The 25463-nt window shown below is 44.2% G+C and overlaps 2 protein-coding genes and 1 long non-coding RNA gene across 8 annotated transcripts in view; 1 reads left to right on the forward strand and 2 right to left on the reverse strand.

The window, feature by feature from the left end:
- Positions 1-9798, reverse strand: part of ERN1 (endoplasmic reticulum to nucleus signaling 1) — a 64908-nt gene extending 55110 nt beyond the window's left edge. The window contains exon 1 of the mRNA XM_082212421.1: positions 9651-9798. Within this exon, the coding sequence (XP_082068547.1) occupies positions 9651-9740 (90 nt within the window). The 5' untranslated portion in view covers positions 9741-9798. The remainder of the gene's footprint in view (positions 1-9650) is intronic.
- Positions 9799-13298: 3500 nt separating this feature from the next.
- LOC309526650 lies at positions 13299-15950 on the forward strand. 2 transcript variants are annotated; one of them, XR_014216788.1, is made up of 3 exons: positions 13330-14416; positions 14528-14714; positions 15664-15950. It is a non-coding gene; the product is annotated as an uncharacterized lncRNA (long non-coding RNA). The 2 variants fall into 2 exon arrangements; XR_014216787.1 differs by lacking the exon at positions 14528-14714 and having other exon boundaries at positions 13299-14136.
- A 3188-nt stretch (positions 15951-19138) lies between these two features.
- TEX2 (testis expressed 2) overlaps positions 19139-25463 on the reverse strand; it is a 117428-nt gene continuing 111103 nt past the window's right edge. For all 5 annotated transcript variants that reach the window (XM_082212404.1, XM_082212406.1, XM_082212405.1 and 2 more), the window contains exons 10-12: positions 24140-24349; positions 22001-22121; positions 19139-21118 (exon numbers count right to left, since the gene is read on the reverse strand). In XM_082212404.1, coding sequence (XP_082068530.1) covers positions 20996-21118; positions 22001-22121; positions 24140-24349 — 454 coding nt within the window. In that variant the 3' untranslated portion in view covers positions 19139-20995. The remainder of the gene's footprint in view (positions 21119-22000; positions 22122-24139; positions 24350-25463) is intronic.

The raw sequence follows: 25463 nt of genomic DNA on the forward strand, positions 1-25463 counted from the left end.
AGGAGCTTCCTGCACTCAATTGTAAGCCGCGTTGGACGTTCAACTTCCGAAAAACGTTTGCAAACTGGAACACTCACTTTATTTGCGGCGTTTGGGAGCTGATTTGTACGACAACTAAGCCGTTCAGGAACCAAGGTACCACCGTATGTCTATTTTAACATTTCACTAAATTGTAATGCTTAGATTTTGAACATTTAAAAATTTACATTTCGTTAAAGCGTGAAAATGATAGGATGCTAGCATTTTATGAAGACTTCTAAACCGTTCTCGTCAGTTTTAATCACGATGTCAAAATGCAGAAATGAAGCTTAGCATACCATGCTTCCTCTTATGCTAGCCACAAACATAGCAAGAGGCGCAGAAAACCAAACCCTAACCAATTTCCTGGGATTGAAATAAAGCAAACTGTGTAAAGCATGTCAGGCATGTGTTGGCACAATTTTTTACTTCCCTATGTTGGTTACAAGATCACATGCCATAGTTCTACTCCCAACACGTCTATGATATGAGAAATAAGTGTAAAGCAGCATACATACATGACTGAAGGCAATCCTGTATAGGGAAGTTACCGTATTTTTTGCTCTATAAGACTCACTTTTTCCCTCCTAAAAAGTAAGGGGAAATGTGTGTGCGTCTTACTGCGCAGCACTGTGTGTGTGCTTTCACTGCGCAGCGATCCCTCTTGCTGTTCTGGCTTCTGAGATTCAGAATATTTTTTTTTATTGTTTTCCTCCTCCAAAAACTAGGTGCGTCTTGTGGTCTGGTGCATCTTATAGAGCGAAAAATATGGTAAATGTCGCATCTCGGTTCTTGAAACCCTTGGTACTCGTACGTTTTGGCTCCCAATCGCCACAAACCCATATGTTCTGGTTTGCTTTTTTGGAAACCAAACTTTTTTGGAAACCAAATATCCAACGCAACTTCCGATTGAGTGCAGGAAGCTTCTGCAGCCAATCGGAAGCCACGCCTTGGTTTTCAAACATTCTTGGAAGTCGAATGGACTTCCAGAACGGATTACAGTGGTACCTCTAGATACAAACGGGATCCGTTCCGGAGCCCTGTTCACATCTGGCAGCAAACGTAACTAGCAATGGCACGTCTGGGCACGCACACATCGCTTTTCACTGCTTCTGCGCCTGCGTGTGACGCCGTTTTGAGCGCCTGCGCATGCGCGAGTGGCGAAACCTGGAAGTAACGCGCTCTGTTACTTCTGGGTTGCCGCGGAGAGCAACTCGAATGTGCTCAACCTGAAGCACATTCAACCCGAGGTATGACTGTACATTTGAGAACCAAGATATGAATGTAGAATGCATCTGATTAATCCTACATGGTGGCTTATCAAGGGATCAGTACACCTCCTGTTTTTGGTATCTGCCTGCCTATTTCTTTTATTAAGTTGTGGCATGGCCTTCATAGAGAAGACAATTTACACTCATACAATAAAAAAAGAACTAAAGCTACATTAAAAGCAATAAAAAAAAAATCAAAGAACCATGGGCTGGTTGGCCGGTCACATTCGTCACAATGTGCAGTTATTGTGGCGCAGAATACGTTTGAGGAACCTTTCTCTCTCCAGGTGTTGCTAAACTACTACTCCCAACATGCCTGGGCAGGAGTTGTAGTTCAGCAGAATCTGGAGAAGTAAAGGTTACGCATCGCGGTACAGTCGTACCTCTGGTTACATACTTAATTCGTTCCGGAGGTCCGTTCTTAACCTGAAACTGTTCTTAACCTGAGGTACCACTTTAGCTAATGGGGCTTCCCGCATCCGCCACCACATAATTTCTGTTCTCATCCTGAGGTAAAGTTCTTAGCCCGAGGTACTACTTCCGGGTTAGCGGAGTCTGTAACCCAAAGTGTTTGTAACCCGAGGTGTTTGAAACCCGAGGTACCACTGTATAGAATAATTTGAAGAAGACAGTGTTCTCATAAGTTTTAGTAACTTAGTATTCTTTGAAGGTGGGATGCGGGTGGCACTGTGGGTTAAATCACTGAGCCTAGGACTTGCTGATCAGAAGGTCGGTGGTTCGACTCCCCGCGACAGGGTGAGCTCCCGTTGCTTGGTCCCTGCCCCTGCCAACCTAGCAGTTCGAAAGCATGTCAAAGTGCAAGCAGATAAATAGGTACCGCTCCGGCGGGAAGGTAAATGGCGTTTCCGTGCGCTGCTCTGGTTCACCAGAAGCGGCTTCATCATGCTGGCCACATGACCCAGAAGCTGTATGCCGGTTCCTTTGGCCAATAAAGCAAGATGAGCGCCGCAACCCCAGAGTCGTCCGTGACTGGACCTAATGGTCAGGGGTCCCTTTACCTTTACCTTTATTCTTTGAAGATTGATGCGGCATAGCTTTCAGAGATAAATTGTACAGTACAATCTCATCTTGCACGGTAGTTACGTTTTGGGGGAGGCACGTATATGCAAAAATGTTCACACTTGAACCGCCCCCTTGGAACCACCCCTATGCAAATATCCTTAGCTTCTGGAGCTTGTGCACTGAGTGGGCCTTGCCTAGTAAGCAAGGCAAAGAGCTTAAAAGCGCTTTCCACGCTGGAAAAACACAGTGCAAAAAGGAGCTGTTAAACTCTCCACCTTGTGCGCAATTCATCTGCACGATTTTAACCAGCCAGCTTTCAACTGCACAAGGTTGAAATCACGCAAGTTAACGACACATCAGATGCGATCGTACTGTACTTGTTTGCTCCTAAGCTTATTGTTCTAGCCAAAGGCCATGACAAACCAGCAGGAAAAGTATCAACGAAATAACACAGAACATGTAACCATAATACAAGCCAACATCCACGATTCAAGAAAGAGAAGACACCAGAGACACTAATGATCTCAAATCCAGCTTGATTTCAGATTCACCAAAATAATTTACTGCAATTTCATCCAATGCCTTTTTCCTGATTGATTGATTGATTGATTGATTTGGCAGCCACTGCATAGAGGGGGCCACTCTGTGTGTTACGAAGCTATTATTGTATCTCAGAAGAAACTGAACCATTTCTGCCAGGGTGAAACCTGCTTTCTTGTGCAAACAAAGGGTTCAGAAAGTGATCTCTTGGGTCTCTATATAAGGGGCAGGCTATCAGATAACAAGTGGTCTTCCACCTGACGTTGACCACAAATATCAAATCTCTGTGTGTATGGGATCTTGTTATAGCAGCCATCCATTCTCTACTTGATAGTCCCTAATCAAGAGGCCTATGATCTACACATGCAGTAGGAGGTGAAAGAACTCATAGGTGATAGAATGGACTGTACCACTACAGACCGTTTATGCAAGGGTGCATTCACAAATGTTATTTTCCCCACTTGGAGACTAAAGTGGTACAGTCCATTCTAGCTATTCAGAACTCTACCATCTTACTTTGCTGACTGTTTAGAAAAGACCTAAGTCTTACCTAAATCCTCTTAAAATCAATGACAAATCATGACTAACGTACCATATTGGTTTCAACAGGTGTAACTAGCTTGCTGTTGGTCACTGGTCTACCAGTGCAAGTGAAAGCAGAAGCTTTAAATGTTATTTTTAAAGGCTATAGCAAATTTGAGGCAGCTTTGGTACCTGTTCTGCAATTTAGAATACACTGGCAGCTGTAATGAACTATTCAGCAATGCGCTGCTTACTACACAACAGCCATCTCAGAATCTGGCATGTCTAAAAAAATTTTTGAAATATTTCCTACCTCTTATCCTTCAAAATTCAATGCTTACAAACGAGAAGGCAATATAAAAAAGAAAAATAAATGTTTCAGACGATTTCAATATCAGAGTTGAGAGATATTCTACCAGCTTGTCTACTTAATGTGACCACCTATTAATGAGATGAAAATGTTGTTAATTATATACAGAATCAAGTCTCCCCACTTCCCAGAGAGAACTGAATGACCAAACCGAGAGATCCAGAATTTATTTTAACATGGGATCTCCCTGACCCTGAGTGATGAAATCTGTTTTCTTAGTGCCTCCTTCCAGCAACTCCAGCAGTCATGCTGGTGCCAAATGTATTGCTCCAATTTCTTTTGGACCACATCAGCAAGGCCAGGCGTGGGGTGGGGGTCTTGTCATCTGGGTAACCCAGAACCTCCGTATAAACTGCCCAGGCTTGCGCCCCAGGGAGGGGCTGCTAACACAGCAATTTGGCTACATCCCTGGAGGCTCACTCCATTGTCTCTTGAGACAGATGGAGGCTTACAACATATTAATCTAACAAAATCTGTGAGAGCCTATGTTCGTATCCACTTTGGACATCCTAAGCGTAGTAATTCTTTTCTCCAGTGAGCAAGTGAAGGAAAAAAGGATGGGCAGATGAGGGAGGCATTAACAGCACAAGACCCCCTCCCCGGGTGCTGTTTTGAGGAGGAAACATTGCCTGAATCTGTCCTGTAATTAAATGCAATGAAGAAAGTAAAATGCTAAATGTATTAACTCCTAATCTAAACCTTCATCTGGCTTTCTTTGTGTGCCCCAATAGCTTATTATCTGGAACAGAATGTAGGGTCAGACTGTACAAGTCACACTTGCAAATATTTTACTCTTTTAACTTTGACGAGACCGGAGCAATACATGTTTCAGTGGGCAGATGAAACATATACTGTATCGTGTTCCTGGCAACTTATCGCTGGACATATGGGAAGGCAAAACATTTGAGAGAGCTTCCGCACAATAACACAAGCAACTAGCATGATCATCATATATGCCCTATGATTCATTGAGCTTATTTTGTCAGCAAGTGCTCTAATTACATTGCTAGGTTACAGCCTGATAGCATGCATAGGTTTTAGAAAACAAGTCACTAAAGCATGTTTAATGGAGTAGAGGGAGCTGTTATTTCTGCATTATTATTTCTATTTAAAAGGAAGCAGGGGGGAAACCACACTTTTCAAGTAAAAGCAAAAATATAGCTGAAGTTACTTTTGGTCTACAATAAATCAAATAATTCTAATACATTACCAGTATTTTCAGCCCCACTGAATATTAGTTGCACTTATTTATTCCATTTGTATTCTGCTATTTTACATGGAGTTCATGAAGGCCTACAAGGCCTACATGGGGTTTGCCCCATTTATCCTTGTGCTTAGAGACGGTTCGCACCCAGTGACATTCCTGGTTGGACAAGGATTTGAAGTCAGGTCTCCCCAGTTCAGGCCCACTAGACCAGGAACCATTTTTTAAACCAATCATCCATATGGGGTCAAATAAATACCATATATTTGTGAAGTGGGAGTACTGCTGCTGAGATCAGGCCTTAGATCAGGCCATGACCTGGTAGTACGCCCATTCCAACCCATCTGCTATAAGAATGCTGGCTGGCTGTGTGTGAATTCCATCCTTTAATAATGTATACTTTTTTTTACCTTAAGCTTCCCCCCCCCCCAAATTAATATTTGTTTTTATTATGCATACTACAAAGGTGAACCAGACGAGTTTTAGAATATCCCAAGTTTGGCCCTTTCGGAGGGTGCACACTGCACATTCTGGCACTATTCTCTGCACAAATTGAGTGAAAATATACAAGATAAATAGCACCCTTTGGTACAATCCCTTGCCGGGTGCTGTGGCTTTGACTGCAAAAAATAGCACTCTAACATACCCTACTGCTTCCAGGCTTTCTCAACAATGCCCATTAAAAGGGTTCAGGGCTAACTCTCAATAATTCCTGTCTCAAGAGACAACAGTGTGATTTTTATGACAAGACAGGACAAGTTAATTCCGCTACTTTTTTTTTTTACTTCAAGAAAGCATAACTAACTGTTATTTTTCCCCTCTGTAATGCTAGAAATGCATCAAGTTTGATCAATGTTTATTTAATTCATTGTCCGCAACATAAATAAAAAAAGCAAGAAAATTAGCACTAATATTTTTAGGACCCACCTTATATTTGTGACTGTAAGTTGGTTTTAATATTGTGTTTTTAATGTTGTAGGTCTTTGGGTGAAGGGTAGGTGATTATTAACAACAACAATTCAATGCAAGGATTTAAAAAGGAGAAAAGGTGAAACCCAAGTATGGTTTTAGATATTTTCCCCCCATTTGAAGTCCTTGTTTTGAAAATCCTTGGTATTACAAATATTATGGCAACACTCTGTTAAGCATGAATATTTTGAAAGAGGAAGGGGGTGAATAAGAAATATAATAATTTAGCCTCTCTTACCTCACTCATAATATCATACATGTATACCGGTACAAAAGAATGCTGCATTTTTTTTATAAAATAAACCCTGACCTTAAAAGTTCCTCTCCTAAATGGGAATATAACCCATATTCCAAGACTGGGTTTCCTAATTATGTTGTCATTATAAGCAGGAAGACTGAAAACGAGAATCTAATACAACTAGTTGCTACCATACCAACCTAAAAAAAGATGCACATAACTTCTTTTTAGTACACTTCTATATCAAAAATGGTCTAACGAAATACACCACTATGCTTCTTAGTTTGAATCTCATAAAACTGTCATTTTATCAACAGATTTTAAACATATGAACGTGCTATCTCTAGACATGTGCAGAGCAGTAATGCGGGGGAACCCCTATAATAATTTGAAATAATCTTACACTAGGTATATATTAGCGGCTTAAAAGGCAGCAAAGTCATTTCTCTCCCCCGCAGACCACTGCCTTGCAAGTTGCATTTACATGCTGTTATAAGGTAAAGGTAAAGGACCCCTGGACGGTTAAGTCCAGTGAAATGCGACTATGGGGTTGCGGCACTCAACTCGCTTTCAGGCCGAGGGAGCCGGCGTTTGTCCACAGACAGTTTTCTGGGTCATGTGGCCAGCATGACTAAACCGCTATACCTATTTATCTACTTGCACTGGCGTGCTTTCGAACTGCCAGGTTGGCAGGAGCTGGGACAGAAGAACGGGAGCTCACCCCATTGCGGGGATTTGAACCACAGACCTTCCGATCAGCAAGCCCAAGAGGCTCAGTGGTTTAGACCACAGCGCCCCCTGCATCCCCATACTGTTATGAGGGGGGCAGCGAGGTCTTCACTCAATGCCTGTTACCTGTTCGGATTCCCCACCACTGTAACTCCCCCCCAAAACTCCTAAGTAAGCTGCCACCCACATATGTGCAATGGCTGTCTCCAAGGTACACACTTCCAGTTCCAGCTTCATTGTGAAGGGATCGTGGCTTAAATTCACCTTTCGGATTGAAGCCAGGTTTAAGGGGAAACGCATCAAACGGCAATATTTCTCAAGAAACTACACAATAGTTTGACATTGTTGTGGGGAATGTTGCGTCACGTATAAACGGATTCAAAAGCCGGGGGTGGGAGCACGCTGGAGCTGGATTAAGAGTTAGAATAGTGGTTAAAGTGTCAGACTAGAACCTGGGAGACCCGGGTTTAAATTCCCACCTGGCCATGCAGCTCAGAGTTGTTGTTGGGATTAAGTGAGGAGGAGAACCATTTACACTACCTTGCGCTCCTTGGAGGAAAAAAGGTGGAACATAAATGCAGTAAATAAATAAAAAACTGGTACTTTGAACACACAGCCTTAGTCTACATTACTAGTCAACAAAACCAAGCTCAGCTGGAAACCAGATGCTCTTTCCAACTTCCCATATTATCTCTGCAGCTATATAAAATAACCCTGGAGTAAGCCAGATAGTTCAAGAAGAGGTTGTTGAGTAATAACCCTTTCACTGCAACATGTGCTGGCTATAGTGCAATAATGGCTGAATATACACATGAGGATGAAGGCCTAACTAGCTTCAAGAGAGAAACTTTGAAAACAGTTTTAGTGTTAGTTTCCCCCTGACTGCAGGATGGGCAGAGTTAGGTGGGACAACCCCACAAGGAAGGAATGTAGCAGCTTATTGATTCTATGGAGCAGTAAAGACCAAATGGAAATTAGCAAACAGCTGTATTTTAAAAAATGATAATGCAAAAATAGCCACTTCGTAACTTCTCACCTTTTTTGACAGTTCTTTGATCAGAACCAGTCATTTCTGTTACTATCCTGTCACTACAGACGAAAAAGATGTGTCCTTATTATAGTACTTCTATCCCTAAATATTAATATAGTGCTGGAGGTATTGTTCACACAGCCGGTACTCCAGTTAAGACTGAAAAGCAACTTATGCTGCAAAAAAATATTATACTTCGGTTCAGTTATTGGTCAACCAAAAATAGTTTGTAACCGTAGAAAATAAGATGCAGGAAAAAAAGATGATGTCTCTATAGTCAGGTGTGACAAATACTGAAACCAGCAATTACTCGAGTGCATTCAACTGAGCAGTCTTCTACAACAATAAAAACACTGGTAGTGTTTTCTGTTTTGATGCAAATGTGCACCTTCATCTGAATTCACCAAAAGGAGTTTTGCCCACGTTTTTAGAATTGAGAAAAGCAGGAGCATAAGTCACTCATAAGTTTTCAGTTTCCTATGTTAATTTGAGAACTTGGGCCCATGGAGAGATCCACGGGGCTTCAGAAGAGTGGCAAAATCCAGTTCCCCATGTCGAATAATCCGACATGCGACTTTCCATGGAGCTCAGTCATTACTGCACTTGCAGAGAGCACTGATGTGATGAAAATTATCCTACTTATCCCTACTAAATGGCAACGGACCCCCTAGGCTTGAAAGGAACCCCTACAAAAAGCATATCAGCCTCCAATGGAAGATGATGAGCAGGGCAACACTCCCAAGAGATCACCGTCTTCCAGCAACATTGCCTCCAATGCCAAAGATGGTGAGATGTCTGGGGCATCTCTTACGCACCCGAGACCTCAAATCCTCCGTGTGGCGCGGCAGGTAGAGGGGCTCGGCCTCCTGAGCCGGCCTTGCGATATGAGGGGTCCCCTCATGCCCCCCCTGGGGAGGCTCTGGAGAAAGGGAGTTCCATGTGGCATACAGGTGCCCACTAGAAAAGGCAGAGGAACAGGCCACAGGATGCCACCATACTTCAAAGCCGAACGCCCAGGTGCTGCTCTGCTTCCAACAAGTGCCCATCCTTAAAGAATTGGTTCCGAAGAAATCGACCACACCCCTCCCCACAGCCTCTCTCACTTCCAAGGAAACATAACAAGCGGGTAGAAAGAGGACCTATCCAAGTGAAACCCCACACATATACTAAGTAAGAGAACATCAGCTTTGCCACACACCCCGTCTCCCCCCACTGTTTTCTTCCCAATTCCGTAACACCAACGTCTCACGGCAATGAAACTAATCGGCAGAAAACGCCACCCGGAGAATGAGGCAATGCCTGTGCTTTCGTTAAACGAGGAAAATATTCAATCGTCATAATAATACAGAATCGGTTTCCAAACAATTATCCCGAAGGGCAGTTCCCACATCCTCTGCCCACCTCACCTGCCACGAGGGCGAACTCTGGGAGCGCAGGTGGGGCAAATATCCCCATCATTTGCCCTCCCTTCTGCGCTCTAGGGGGCGCCAGCAGCGGCAGGGGGGTTTAGCGCCCGAGTTTCCCCGCATCTCTCCCCGACGCAGAAAGTGCCCGAACCCCGCTTTGCGCCCCCCTGGGTTATGTTTGGGGCCCCCCACCATGCCCGTGAAAGGGCGAGAAGAAGCTAGGAAGCCTTTTCGGAACGCCCCTCTCCGCCTCTCCCCTCAACCCCAACCCAGCACCGCGCAGCTTCGCCCCCGGGGGGAAAGCGGAGAGCCCCAGCCGTGCGCCCTTACCCGGGGTCCCAGACAGAGCAGCAGCCACAGAGCGGCCAGGCGGAGGAGAAGCCCACTGGACGTCGCCGCCACACGCTCCCGACGCGCCATGGCTCTCTCGACGCCGCTCCCGGGCCCCGGCGCAGCGCCCGCCCGGCTCGGCAGCCTCTCGGGCCGCCCCTGACTGCGGCGTGTCCGGCCTTCCTCCTCCGGAGGCGGAGCCTCGCCTCGCTCTGCCTTCCGCGTCAAAGGAGGAAGGGATGGAGAGGCGCGCGGAGGGTCGGGCCGAGCTCGTCGGGGGCTGCTGGGGGACTGGCACCGGCTGGCACTCAGGAGGCGCCTCCAAAGCCCTCGGCTTTATGAAACGGAGAGGCCTGAAAGAGGAGGGCCGGCCTTCAGCGGCTTCCCCGCCTTTTCCCTGCTGGCAACATGCCTGGCAGGGAGGGAGACACACAGTGCGCGTGTGTGTTTCGCATATAGATCATGCCCTCCGACTTGTTTCCCCGAGGGAAGTAGGGACGTCCCATTCCTTAATGGTAATTTGGCTGTTTATACCCCGCCCATTGGACTGGGTGGCCCCAGCCACTTCGGGCGGCTTCCGCCACATAAAAAACATAATCAAGCATTAACGTCCCTATACAGGATTGCCTTCAGACGGCTCCGGGGGTCGGATAACTCCATACCCTCCGACGTTTCTCCCATGAATACAGGGAGGTACTAAGGAAAAGCGGGACATTCCAGGATCAAATCAGACACCTGGACGGCTTCTCTAAATCAGGGACGTCCCTGGAAAATAGGGACACTTGGAGGGTCTGATATATGTTTGAATGTGTGTAGATGTAGACATTTACACCTATTTTAATATGGTTTTCCACTCTGGAACCAAATGATTTTCAAGGTCTCGCGCCATAGGCAGCCCTGCCATTTAGATGTGTCGCAGGGGTGCCAACTTGAATCAAATATTGGGGACCCCCCCAGGTAAGCCCTGCCCTGCATCATCAATCACATGATGCGACACGCACACACCATTTGAATGGCAATGTCTATCAACTTGGGGGGGGTCCGTCCCCCTCAAATATTTTATTGGGGTGCCAAATGGGACCTTGGCCCATAGGAGTTGGCTCCTATGGATGTGTGCAAGAAATCCAAGCCACAAAGTAGCACCCCTCTACTCCCACATACTGGATGGAGCACCAGTCAGCTCCTCATTGCGCACATTTCTTAGGTACCTGGGCAGGTTTGGCGTCACGAGATTTTTAGGCCTTACTGGAATCAAAAGAAGTGGTGACAGATATAAACGGAACAAATAAATAAGCATGTGTCAGAGCTGTTCTACTTGAGCTCCCTCGGTTCCTACAAAACTAGGTTTTGGTTTAAGTGTTCTGCAGCCTAGGCTTTTTCCTGACAACCTCATTTTCTGGAGACAGGAGATAGACCTGTCAAAAGTAGTTGGGTCAAGACATGTTAACCATCTCAGCGAGAAAGAGGCCACAGGTTGGAAGGGTATTGTGCAGGACAAAATATCTACAGTATTGTGGGATATGTAGGGGGAGTAATATTTGACATTATTGATGTCTCAAGTCTGCAAAAATCTTGAGTACAGTGCCAAAGACCTCATAGCATTTGATGATAATGATGCCTAATGGGAAATAATGGTACTCTAGCCCATGCTGTTGTGAATATGCAGGCTAAAAAGTAGGCTAAAAAGAGCACCAACTTTCCTGCTTGGAATATTTATGTTGGAACTGTTAATCACTTCCCATATGGATCTTTCAGACTTTATATGATTTTACAGAAAGGTAAATTAACAGCAATGGAAGCAGAAGTGTGTAGCATTAAAACTCAACAGGGCAGCAATCCTGCAAGTTCCAGAAAGAACCATGCTTGACAAAATGGAGGGCCCAGTCCATGCTGCTAAAATGTCTAAAGGTCAGTGAGAGCGGGACAAAGCTTGTCTGAGTTCCCTGGCAATTTTAACCTGCAGACAAGTTAGTCCAATGAGAGATGTGTTTGTTTTGCATCTTGGCAGGCAGGTTTAGAGAGAGAAAGTCACCATGACCCCTCCAGTCCCTAGGTGAACTTCAGTTGTAATAATAAGAGAAACCATGCATTTCCATTAACTGTTCATCAGTTCTAAAGGTTCTTGAACAAACATAATGGAGATTAAAGGAGAGATTTGACCTCTGTGAATGAATGAATGAATGCTGCTTAGCAAATGATTTTCCTGAGCGCGCCTAACTTGTATCTATATTTTTATGCTGTACTCATTAGCCCTTGTTAGATATCATTTGCTGATGTTATAATTAATAGGAGTTGCAAGGCAAATGGTGCTCTGTTCAAAATCAAAACCGGTCTTCTAATTCTTATTCAATTTTCTGAGTACCATGCTGAAATATACTCGGAGCCGCGTGTGGATTTCATGCTCTTTATTCAGCTCATAGTAGTGAGAAATGCCAATTCCTCCAAAGTGTCTGCTTTATATACATTATTTACACAATGGGCCCCAAGTGATTCGCTAATTCTGGGATTCTCCTGTAGGCCAATCAGGTTGCGGATTCACTTCCACTTGGAGCTGGATTGGGTGGCTCCTGCGGACCAATCAGACTGCTGCATTCTGAATCCTATTGCTCTAGGACCAATCAGACTGCTGCATTTTGGATCCTATTGTTCTAGGACCAATCAGACTGCTGCATTTTGGATCCTATTCAACTCTGTACATAACACATGCCATCGCTTATATAGCCAGAAGAGAGGCATCAACAGATGCAGATGAGGGAGTCTTGCAATAACCCTCAGGTTTGCAGAAGTACCAAAAATTTCTAGAAGACTAAAGGGTGGAGGAGGAGCCCCTCAAGTCCCCTCAACTCCCATTGGCCAACTTTGGGCCCCTCAAGTCTCTTTGCTCATTTTGGGGCCCCCAAGTCTCCTCGGCCCACTTCAGGCCCTACAAGTCCCCTCAAGTCTCCTTAACCTACTTTGTCCCACTTCGGTCCCCTTAGCCCACTTTAGCCCAGGTTTTAGTACAAAACCAGCACTAAACTTTGGCACCTGTTTGGAGTCAATTGGACAAGGTTGGATTTTTTGGGCATTTGTTGTGTCAATTGGTTGGGGGGGGGGGCAGCACGAAACACAGAGTTCACAGCACAAAACAGCACTAAAACTTTGGCAACAGTTTTGGGGGGATCCGGAATTTTGGGGCCACATGATAATGAAACTTTAACAATCCGCAGTTGGGAGACTAGCACTACAATTGCGATGGAAATCAAGTGAGGGAAGTAACCGCAAACCAGGTTTTAAAAGGAAAGCAATGGTCTGAATGTGACATTAGCTAATCATTTGCTGTGGAACCACTCCAAGTCATTACAGCAAGTGGAAGCAATTCCTTTGGTTTCACTGGAATTTAGCAAAACTGCCTAAAATGTGATCAGGACAAATGCATGTTGAGGGTTGTGTCCAAGGGCAAGTAAAAAATAAAAATGAAACTGAACAAGCAGGGGCTCTGTCAAACAGAGTTCCTTCCTGAAGCAATTTCTGCCTTTTCTTTCCTTATTATTTTTTATAATATTTATTTTTTAATAATTTTTAATAATTTTTTAAATGCAATTTCCTCATTTTTTATATATTTTAAATGTTAATGGAACTCTTGATTTAGCAAGTTCCTTGCTGGAATACTGCTTTGGTGTTGTCTTCCCAAAAGGATCGGCAATAAAGATAAAAGGAATTAAGCATCTCCTCCTCATTTGATTATTTTCTGCTAGTGGACTTAAAACATATTTATTTTCCTTAGCTCAACTCCAACAAGGGATGTTTTCCAGGGGGAAACGAGGAAAACTGTACACTCTTCCTAACTCCACCTACCCGTTTTTAAAATGAGCAATTAGTGTCCTCTAGCGGGTAGAAGCATTTGCTGGAGGCAAGTGAAATAAAATAAATCTGGAGCCGCGATTAAAAAGAAGCCAAAGCAACAACGCTTCAAAACTTGCGCAAATTACCCCGACTCACTCCATATTTAGTTAACGGCTTCGGAGAACCACAGCAACGTAGTTTCTCTGTTAAAAACAACAACGGTGCAAATAAATAAAAAGCAATTAAAACAACGACAACAACCAAGCAGGAAATGACGGACGTGGGAAAACGGAAAGATATACTGCTTATTTCATATTGGGTCGTGCGCCACATGGCAACCCTAACTCGGCAGCGTCCTGATTTACAGCCCAATCCATTACTCAAGAGTAAATTAAACAGGGTTTACAGGGTGCACAACACCGCCTGCATCCGATCTCTTTTAGGCTGCAAGGCTTCAAGCGGCCGTAAAGAATAAGCGCCCCCAAGAGGCCGAAACAAAACGCTTTGCGCATTAGCGATGTACTTTCACCTCGCCACATCCTCCGCATCCCACGCGGCTTCTGACGGGATGGGGCGGGTCTTGGCGCGTCACAATGGGCATAAATAGAGCTGGAGAAAGCTGCTCCGGCCTTTTCGCTGCAAGGACGGGGAGCTGGGGAAGGTGAGTGCGGCTTATCCTTATTTTGAGAAGGGATTTACGTGGGGAGGGGAAAGAAACGAGGACCCTGCGTGGTTGGAGGAAGCAAAGAGCGGTCTCGGGAAGCCGTCCTGTGCAGGCGAGGAGACAGCAAGGGCAAATTCGGGACATTTATTCTGGGCCGGTTGCTGCCCTATGGAGATCCGCGGGGCTTTACTCCCCGGTAAAATTGAAATAAAAACTTTGCAGCATCAGCACCACGCGTCACCCGCAGGACCAGGAAAGCGGAACGGAATAATGTCCGGTACAGTGCGGATTTGGGGGGGGCGGGTTCTTAGCGCACGCAAAAAGTCCTTATATTTATATGCTCAGTAATTGGGAATAACGATTGCCGTGGATTTTCTTCTGCTCGCAGGCACCCGTCGGTTTTGGAACTTTGTTCCCAAAAAAGCACGTGCCATCACGGCGAAAAACGGCAGGGAAATGTTTTGCGTGCTTTTGAGCAGGGCCTAGTGGCTAAAAGTGGAAGGACGTCCAACGTGCAGGGGGATCTTAAGAATATAGGAACCCGAATTATACAACTGCACCCCCGTTAGGCTGGTGTATAGGCCACGTTAGTGTATATTTTGCAAAATGATCCCAACACACTTAATTGCTCGCTATTGCTTAACATGGTGGCGTAAAAGTATTATCTCTCCCCCATGCTCTCAGTTTCGTTTATATAGGCGATGCTCTGCTCAGACTGGCTGAATATAGCTGGAGGGAGTTACGCTCATAGCAGAGCATCTACTGCCAAGGGTGGAACTGGTGGTGGACTTTAGACTCTCCAGAACAAATGTGTGTGGACTTTTGTGCTTTTGATGACTCTAGGCAGTCCTAAATCCTCTGAAATGCGGCTGGGTTTTTTTTCTTTAACTGGAGAAAGTAGCCATTGAGAAAGGGAACACTCCTGACTGCCTAATGCTGGCTGCTGTGATGATTCTTTTTTGGCGTGTTAGACTGCTGATGCAGATGACGAGAAACAGAATCTGAGCCTCCAGCATAAAATTATAGAAGGCAGGTTGTGCTACCCTGCAGGTAGCATCTTTATGCTGCCGTACGTGGCCCCATTAAGATGCATTCACAAGGGGGAGACAGAATAATGCTCCTCAGCTTTAGTGGCTATGTTTCCACAAGCAAATGTATTCATTACTGCTTACCAGTTGTAACTGGCAAGAGGATGGCAATGGCAGTGACTGGACTTTTATCTTTGCTCTTGTTTATGCTTGCAATATTATGAAGAACCATTCTTGTTTTAAAAAAAGTTATGATCAAAGATTAAATCTCCTTTCAGCCATAATTAAGAGAATTACATTGCTTATGGAATGACTGGCTTGGCTGTGATGATTATCTTGCAGCAATCTGGCTGGCCCTATTTGTCGCACACCTGTGCGCTGTTGCAAAAGGAGAGCAGGCATGCAAGCTGTGTGTGCTGCACAGGAACAAAATTGTTCCATGTTGTCATTCCTCAGTCTAAACTCTATGCCTTTTCTTCTTCTTCTTTTTTTGCAGGCTAGTGTCTTCCTTTTCCTCATGGAAAGAAAACTACATGAAGGAGCCGTTGCTCTTCGACTAAAGCTGCTGTGGGGATGCACTATTTTAAAATAAAATAATAAAATAAAAAACTATTGTGTGGCTCTTTTCTCTGTTGACTTTGAAGCACTGCCTTTGAACTGGTGCATGGCCGATTCCATGGCCTCACCGGCTACGCTACAGTGCAAAACTAAAGGACTTGCTTATAACTGGTGCTGCTCAGCTGAAATCTGAGTGATTCTTTTAAGGGCAAGTTACATTTCATCTGATGATTAAATACTGCAATCTGGAACTGCATCAAGGGTTGCAAATACCATAGACAGTTGGCATTGTATACCATAACTTACTGGGTTTCAGCTTGCCTTTGGTTTATTTGACCTGAATATTATACCCCTGGAGTCCACTGCTACCTCTTTTGAATTAACTACATTTCCTGAAAGATGCAATTTGGCATGAATAATATTTTTTTTTAATCCTCATTAAAAACTTGGGGCATTAATTAAGTAAATGCCAGTCTGGATTATATGGGCCACAGGCAGTCCTGATGTATAGTCATACCTTGGAAGTCTTAACGGAATCTGTTCTGGAAGTCCGTTTGACTTCCAAAATGTTTTAATGCCAAATCACGGTTTCTGATTGGCTGCAGGAAACTCCTGCAGCCTATCAGAAGCCCCGTTGGACATTCGGGTTCCAAAAGAACATTCACAAACCGGAACTCTTGCCTCCAGGTTTGTGGCGTTTGGGAGCCAAGGTAGGAATGTAGTGGAGTCACTCTTAGTTTGGTATTGGTTATTGAGTGTGTGTGCTATATGAATCATGAGCTATGAAATCTGGCATTGTCTAAATGTCCCTTAAGAGATACATCCTATAAGGGCCCCCTGTGCCTAAATCTAGCTGAAAGTACCCAAAAGCCAAGTTTGCAAACTGGATTTTTACTAGATCTGCCAACCACACAAATGGAGGCTGTACTTTGTGTAGTGCAGTGATGGCAAACCTTTTAGAGACCAAAGGGCCCAAACTGCAACTCAAAAGTGCCAACACGGGAATTTAACCTGTATATCTCATTTTTTCTGTGTGCGTGTTTCGTCTTTATGACTGCTGTTGTAATAAATAATCCATGAAAGATACTGCATTAAAATTTTCATTAAATTACCTTTCCTTTGATATATAATTTTATGGTATAACTCAGTGTTTTTTTTTTCTAAAAAAATATGGGAGCACTCTCGTTTTGACTTAAGAAAATCACGGTGGGGGGGGGGAATAAATGCCATAAATACAGTTGAATTTGGTAAGATAAATACAGTCGTACCTTTTTGAACAGCTTAGTTCTTTAATTACTTGGAACCCGAACACTTCAAACCCGGAAATGAGTGTTCTGGTTTTGGAACTTTTTTTGGAAGCCGAACGTGCTGTTCCAAGTATAACTTCAGTTCTGAGTGTCACACTTCCATTTTCCTAGTGAGGAAAGGCGGACTGGGCAGCAAAAGAGCAGGCACCTGCCGCCCTCCTCCGGTGCTGAGCAAGGCTGGGCTGGCAACTGAGCAGGCAAGGGATGTCGCCACCTGCCCCACCCCCAACTCCAGCTTGCAGGCACGTAGGAGTGGGATCAGGCTGCTCGTTGCTGCTTGCACAGGAACAGGAGCTGTATTGGGGCTGCCCAGCAGGCTCTGTCGCACTTTCCATTGAGGGGTTTGCGGCTGTGCTCCCCTCAAGGGAGAGGTTTAAAGGAGACCACACCTCTGTATCAGATCCCCTGCAACCCTGTGAAGACAACCCGGAAGTTGCATCTGAGAGCCCCTGCACCACCTGAAAGCAGCCAGGCACTCCTCAGCTGACCTGCCCGCTCCAGCTCCTACTTGTGTGCAAGCAGGAGTGGAGGCGGGGGTCTCCACTTCTGAGACCTCATCCACCCCCAGCACGGAAGCTATGGCCCTGCTGGGGTGACCGCATGCATGCCCACAGAGAGGGCTCTGAGTGCCCTCTGGCACGCGTACCATAGATTCACCACCACTGGTATAGTATGTCAACTGTCTGTTGAGTCGCAGGTGACAGTGCTGCTACTGAACAAATTTCCATGAGGATTCCTCACTGCCCTAGTAGGCTGTAAGTTACTACTATGGCAAGGGTTGGCAGCGCTATTCGAAGGAATCCTTCAGCAAGCATTTTAGATTCCCAGGCCTCTGGCCTGAGTTGCTCAGGGGGCACCTATTGCTATAGTGCAATGCCAGACACATCTTGCTAGTACTGCCAAATTAAGTGTTGCTTCCTGAGGAAGATGTCATTGCAAATATATTACATTTGAAGGCTGTTAAGTGCCTGCACTGCTGCCAACAATAGCAGCACTGATCAGTAGATTCTAGGGACAACCAACTGCTTGGCATGAAGTTTTTTTTTTTTTACTTCCAAAGTACACATACCTCTGTACACACTGCAGGTTGGAGAGTGCTCTACGTAGGGGAGTGTGGCATATAAGTACAAAAAAATCTGGAAAAATCCCTGGATGCAGCTCTTCCATAATATGCTAGGAATGAGCAGGCCACAACCTGTAGACTAGAAAGCAGGACTAAACAGGATGGTATCCTAGAAGAGGATAAGAACAAGGGCACGTAGCTTCTCAGTATGAATTAAGGAATTACATAGACATACATATGTGTAAATATGCTATTAAAAAAATCTAAGTAAATAACTTAGTTTTAAATGTATCCAGAGACTGAGCCCAGGAGATAAATGCCCAAGGACTGCTGACAAATTGGGGGAAACAGAAAGTGGCACATGTATCTTAACTAAGTGGCTGGAATCCCAAACAGAAGCATTCAACACTGTCTTGCAAGTCCCACTTGGGCTTTACTGTTTTGCCAAAGTTCTTGTGAAACTAAGTGCTGCACAATAATAAAGCAAAGGACATGGGGGAAACACACTTATCTGTACAGGCCCAAGACTGAAGAAGAATGTCTTTCATGGCCTTGTCTCTCAGAAAAAAACGAGAACTTGATTCATGTGTGCCCTGCATGCAGTGTTCACAGCTGCTGTTCTCAAAATGGTAAATAATTTGGAATTCATAAATAGAACAGTGTGGATTACTTTGCTTGGGAAAAATAGCGGTGGAGATGGTCTACAATCTGGCATTGTTGCCTGCTGCTGACAAGTTTATAATTGGTTGAGGCTGCACGGATGCCTTGGTCTTTGGACCCATGAACAGGGGAGAAGCTGCAGACTGGAATGGCTACTGGGCAATTGCAATCCATAACTGAACCAACTGGCTGCTGTTTCCACCAGGGGTGGGAAACCAATCTTCCATTTGTTGCTATACCACAACTCCCATCATCTCTAACCTTGCTGGTTGGAGCTGCTGGGAGTCGGAGGTACAACAACATCTGGAGAGCCAGCAGTTTTTGGACAGGAACTCCCATGTCCCCCTCCCCCTTTCACGACTTCAGAAATGACACCCAATCAGTTCTTTGACATGGGATAAATTTATTTCAGAGAACAAAGCAAACCCATTGTAATAACCCACATAGTCCAATTAATGAAGTGCAATGAAGTCACTTGTGTCAAATCTCGGTATCTGTTTACATATTAATTAGTGCATCTAGTCTTTAGACTTTTGTTATTGCACATGGGCGGGGTGGGGGGAATAACTGTGAAGAAGACATGCAGACTTCATAAAGGGAAATGTTTCCATACGGAGAACAAGAGCTGGGTCTGTACACAAAATGGAATGGTCACAGGTGTTTACATAACAAAAATAAAGGTGTCCAAATAATATGAATACTTAAATATATTAAATGCTTTTTTTCTTCTTTAAATATGTTTCAGGCAAGGTGCTTAAAAAAAAAAAACTCCACTCAATTAGTTTTCATTTCGAGATGACAAATCATGAAACGTTTTATACACAGTAACTGAACACAACATACAAAAAGTTTAAAAACCACTTAAAGCATAGCACACTATTAAGAGGCGAGCTGAATAACTCACCTGCTTTGTAAACTAATTTTAACATTCTCTTGACATAAGTAGTTGGCAATATTGAGTATCAGAAACACTCCGTTACTGGTGTCGATCATTTATGATGTAGTGTTAATAGTTACCAATTTAATGTGCATGTATGGTCTAAAGACAATAAAGAAAAGCAAGGCAATTTGTTGTTAAGTGTTGGCCATTATCAGTTGTAATGCTCTGGAGTCCTGTTGAGCTTCCATTTTCACGAGATGGCCTAAAAAGGTGCCCACAGTTAATGATGGCAAATGAGTTACAATCAGGATTTGACCTCTCTTTAAAAAAAGTGGATCCACCATACTGTATCCATGAACATTGTATGCAGAGGAAACACAGCAACAGGAATGTGAGACAAATTTAATCAACTTGAATGACTTCATACAGGCTAGCTGCAATCATTTTCAGTACACACATGCATGTACTGACAGCATTAGACATTTCGACGTGTGTTCATGTCCAACAACAGGTATTGAATCACAAGCCACGGTGATTGTACCTCACTTAAATAAAAGGCTTACTATGGTTTGGTCTCATGGCTTTGCCTTATTTTTAATTCGTTTCTGGATCGCCAGACCCCCCTCGCTAATCACTTCTGTATGTCTGCATGTGTTATATGGCTACTTGTTTCCAAAAGAAGCACAATTTTGTATGAAAAAATAAGCTACTATGTATAATCCACATGAAGTGATTTCACAATTATCACCTATACATCCAATTTACATTCTTAACTCCGGAAAACAGTTCAAAATTTGCTTGACACAAGCTATTGGGACTGCAGAAGTGAAAGAACATATCTGTTCATTTTACACCTCCAACCGCCTGAGAGAGAAAGAGAAAGAGGGAGGGAGAGGGAGGTATTCCAGTTATGCAAATTTGTTCCTTATAGAGGATGGGTTCGTGCGGCTGCATAAGGCGAGCCATCGATGCTCGGTGTGCACTGCCAATATTGCACGCTCACGAACAACAACTGTTCGCGTCAAAGCTCCTGGTTCAATTGCAGTTGGTGGAGATTTTCCTAATCCTTTACAGCAGAACGGTGCTGCGCGTTACCTGCTAACGTCGGAAGCCCAACAGCAGCTGCTGCAAAGACACAGACTGGTTTAGGAAATGGAATTTATGTTCAGAAAAGGAGATAGGAGCAACACTTGGGCAAACTGGAGCAACGATGGGCATAAAGCCATCCTCCTTGGAAAGCAAAATAAAATGTGGCACAAGGACAAAATCTACTAAACAGTTCGTTGCTGTTTTTTTTAAAAAACCCAAAAACCACATGAAAACATAATCTGTTAATACTGTAAACTGCATTCTTCACATTTCATGGCTGATCAGTAGCTTCTGTGACGGATTCTTTCGGAGGACACACAGATGAACGGGGATCCATGGCTGAGTGCATTAGAGGGATATAAACATCGTCCATGTTTGGCATGACAAAAATTTTCTGCAAAGTGTAAAAAAACCAATCAGAAAATTCAAACAACACAGGCAAGTGATATGCTTCAAAAATAAGCTAATTTCCCTTCATTTTGGTCCGTCTCCTGTTTCCCAGTAACTGCATTAATGCGTGAAGGGGGTTTAAGCAGCCACAATCTAGGCTTGCTGCTTTTTGCCTAGAATTTGTGAATATTTCAGACCATCCTATCGGTGGGTCTAACAAGTATGATACTAAACCGGTATACAGCAGTAAAACATAATCCCCAGTATCTTTTTATTTTAATCTATGAAACAGATTTGAAACACCAGTCATTTATGACAAAGCTACATCAGTTTTCAGATGACAAGTTATCATTTGAACTATACAATTTTGATGAAGCAATTTACCTTTTGGTGTGTGTGTGTGTGTGTAAGGATTCCCTCTGCTGCCTGCAGAAGCCCCTTATGCGCCCCCCACCCAGATTTCCAAAGCAGCACTGATCTGAAGTTTGGACAGAAGGTTGCGTCCAACTAAGTTTAATACTCTGAGCTGACCAATTTAAATTAATGGACCTAAGTGAGTTATGTCATCCATTTCAGTGGGCCTACTCTGAGTAGGACTAATGTAGGCCCCATAATTTCTGCTTCACCACAAATATTACAGGTGGAATTTTTCCCCTGCAGATTTACTCCAGGAGCTGGTTTTGAGTGGCTGGCACCAAGTCAATGTGCGATAATTTCAAGCAGGTTTTCTGCATTATGATTTCAGTTGGATTTTTATAGTATTTAAAAAACCAAAAACAACAGCCATCACCCCATGCTTCCTCACCAAGCCTTGTGAAGTGGACAAAATTATCTAAGGACACACTTAAACCCCAGTCACAATTAAAAGAGGTTTGAAGAAAAATACCTGGAATTCTTGTTCCAATTTTTTCTCTATCCATTCAGTCACATGAACCAAAGTCACCTCTCTCTCACCAAGCTTTGGCCTAGCTTTGAGCTCCAGGTAGGGTGGTCTTCGGAAGCCGTACCTGAACAGAACACAAAGAATGTATGGCTGCATTTACTTGTGTATCGGATTCATCTTCTCCTTCCACCTTCCGCTCTTATCATAAACTACCAACCTGGGAGATAAGTCCAAAAGAGATACTTGCTAAAGGACATATTGAGACATCCACACTTGAACTGGGGATCTAAACGCATGTCTCTCTGGTCCAAGTCCAACAATATAGCTAGCACACTAGTTATCTTGTGTATTCGCTTTATGTTACAATGCGACAAAGCTGTGAATCTTCCTTGGTATGAGTCATTAACAATTTGTATTGCTTCTGAATTCCAGTACCAAGTAAAACAGTCTTTGCTGCTAGTAGTAAACAGTAATTTACAGATGTAACAATAGAGGTGTTAATACCAAAACTTGCTCTAATTCATGGTCAAAGGTTCAGGGATACACCTGTCTTGATCCTCATCTTGTGCAATACTTTGTTTCCCAGCAATGGGCCTCATCATAAACTGGGAAAAGCTAATTCTCCTTGATTTCTAGATTACAGTAGCTCAACCCCCCGCAATCCCGCACTCGTGCTTCTCTGCCCTAATAGAACTGTTAGCTTTTACCAGCTTTTCAAATATTAGAAATCTACGAAAAGCTTTAAAAAATGGATTTAGACATTTATTTATTTTTACAACAGCACCCCTCCCATCTGCAGTCTGAAGTGGAATGTGGAGTCAAACCTCGGCTCCCGAACGGCTCCGTTTTCGAACGCTTTGGCTCCTGAATGCTGAAAACCTGGAAGTAAATGCTCCGGTTTTCGAAAGCTGAAAGTCCGACGCAGCTTCCGCTTGAGTGCCAGAAGCGCTTGCAACCAATCGTAAACCGCGCCTCGGTTGTCGAATGTTTCGGAAGCTGAACAGGCTTCCGGAACGGATTACGTTCGACAACCAAGGTTTGATTGTGTATCTTAACAAACTGTTTCATAGAATCACAGAATTGTAGAGTTGGAAAGGGCTACCCTGTGGCTCTCCAAATGTTGCTAGACTACAGTGCCCATCATCCCCAAATGCTGGCTCTGCTGTCTGGGGCCAATGGGAACTAGGGTCCTACAATACGTGGAAGGCTGCAGGTGAGCTGCTCCCAGTTTGTAGGAATAGCAAATGCCATACATACCCCCTCTGAAGCAAGCACAATTGTGTGCAATTAAACTTGGTCCTGGGTAAGTTGGATATAACCAAAGGGTTGCATCCAACTAAGGTAGAGTAATAATAATAGTAATAATAGTAATAATAATAATAATAAATTTTATTTATACCCTGCCCTCCCCAGCCAAGACCGGGCTCAGGGCGGCTAACAACCAATAATAAAAACAAGTTGATTGAAATACAACTTAAAAACAAGATTAAAATACAACATTAAAACAATTAAAACATTAAAATGCAGCCTCAACACAGGAGGAGAGAGGGAAAAAGAAAGGGGGGAGGGAATCAAATTGATTCCAAGCCAAAGGCCAGGCAGAACAACTCTGTCTTACAGGCCATGTGGAAAGAAATCAGATCCCGCAGGGCCCTGGTCTCATGAGACAGAGCGTTCCACCAGGCCGGAGCCAGTGTTGAAAAGGCCCTGGCTCTGGTTGAGGCTAATCTAACTTCCTTAGGGCCCGGGACCTCTAAGGTGTAGAGTAGACCCACTGCAATTAATGGACCTTAGCCATGACCGCATAGGTGGGTCTGCTCTGAGTAGGACTCAGGTACCAGGCACAATGCATGTTTGGGATTTGCAAAATGCTTCTTAAAAATGCTTGCCAGTTCTTAAGATGGGACATCCTACGGCATACCAACCCTTCAGCTGCACACATATGCAGCCTTCTTTGCTTTCATATGAGAGAAACAAAAAGGGAGCAGCAGGGTGGGGGGGGGACCCAAATGGCAAAATAGGAGCTCTTTCCACAGCACGCACAGAAAGAATCAAACCACTGTCCTGGTAGCTTCATAGGAACAAATGATAAATTGCACTGTTCTTGAAAAGGCTTCAAGTCGAGTCTCGACTCCTGCTTACCATATTCGATCACTGGGAGGTGGAGGAATGTTAACTGCTAATGTTCCTTTACATTCTTGTACCTCAACGGTTAGCAAAAGTGGAGTGTTCGAGACCTCTTCAATCTTTTTTTTGATGAACTCCGTCTCTGTTGCTTTCTGGAAGTATTTTGACTTGGTGATTTTATCCACAAACCTCATTATTTTACTGGTTCGGTGCCCCCCAACATATCTTTGAGAGAGAAAAGAAGAAAGAATCAAAGTAGGTTTACAGCTGTTCCTGGAAAAGCAGGGTTTTTAAAAATTTTAAAAACAAAACAACGTTTTATCTTATTCTGTAGCTGTACAGTGGTACCTCAGATTACAAACACCTCGGGTTACAAACACTTCGGGTTACAGACTCCGCTAACCCGGAAGTAGTACCTTGGGTTAAGAACTTTACTTCAGGATGAGAACAGAAATCGCACGGTGGCAGGCCCCATTAGCTAAAGTGGTACCTCAGGTTAAGAACCGTTTCAGGTTAAGAACGGACCTCCAGAACGAATTAAGCTCGAAACCAGAGGTACCACTGTAGATAGAATATTCACACAGAGCTCTCTGCAGGTTTCCAGACATCAACTCCTATCATCCTTGGCCATTGGCCAAGCTAGCTTGGGCTTATCACAGAATCTTAAGAGTTGGAAGTGGCCCAAGGGTCATCTACTCCAACCCCCTGCAATGCAGGAATCTCTGCTAAAGCATCCAGGACAGATAGCCATCCAACCTCTGCTTAAAAACATCCAAGGAAGGAGAGTTCACCACCTCTCGTGGGAGTCTGTTCCACCACCAAACTGCTCTTACCATCAGAAAGTTTTTCCAGATGTTTAATCAGAATCTCCTTTCTTGCAATTTGAAGCCATTGGTTCGAGTCCTACCCTCCAGAGCAGGAGAAAACAAGCCTGCTCCCTCCTCCATGTGGCAGCCCTTCTTATATTTGAAGATGGCTATCCTATCTCCTCTCAGGCTCCTCTTTTCCAGGCTAAACATACCCAGCTCCTTCAAGTGCTCCTCATAAGGCTTAGCTTCCAGACCCTTGATCATCTTGGTCGCCGCCCTCCGCTGCACATGTTCCAGCTTGCCAACATCCTTCTTAAAATTGTGGTGCCCGGAATTATGAGAGTTGGGAATCCAACAACATCTGGAAGTCACCATGTTGGTTTTCTGTGCTTTAGTGCTAGGGGTGACTAATTTGTTGCTGCAGGGCCGTAAGCGGCCCAAACAACACAGGCTGCTGGAACTCCTCAACAGCAGTTGAAAAACTCGTGATACTGGCTTTGCTATGGGCAGAGAGGAGGAGAGTTGCATGC

Source organism: Podarcis vaucheri, assembly GCF_965113315.1.
Source record: "Podarcis vaucheri genome assembly, chromosome: 2".
In the NCBI taxonomy this organism is placed as follows: domain Eukaryota; kingdom Metazoa; phylum Chordata; class Lepidosauria; order Squamata; family Lacertidae; genus Podarcis; species Podarcis vaucheri.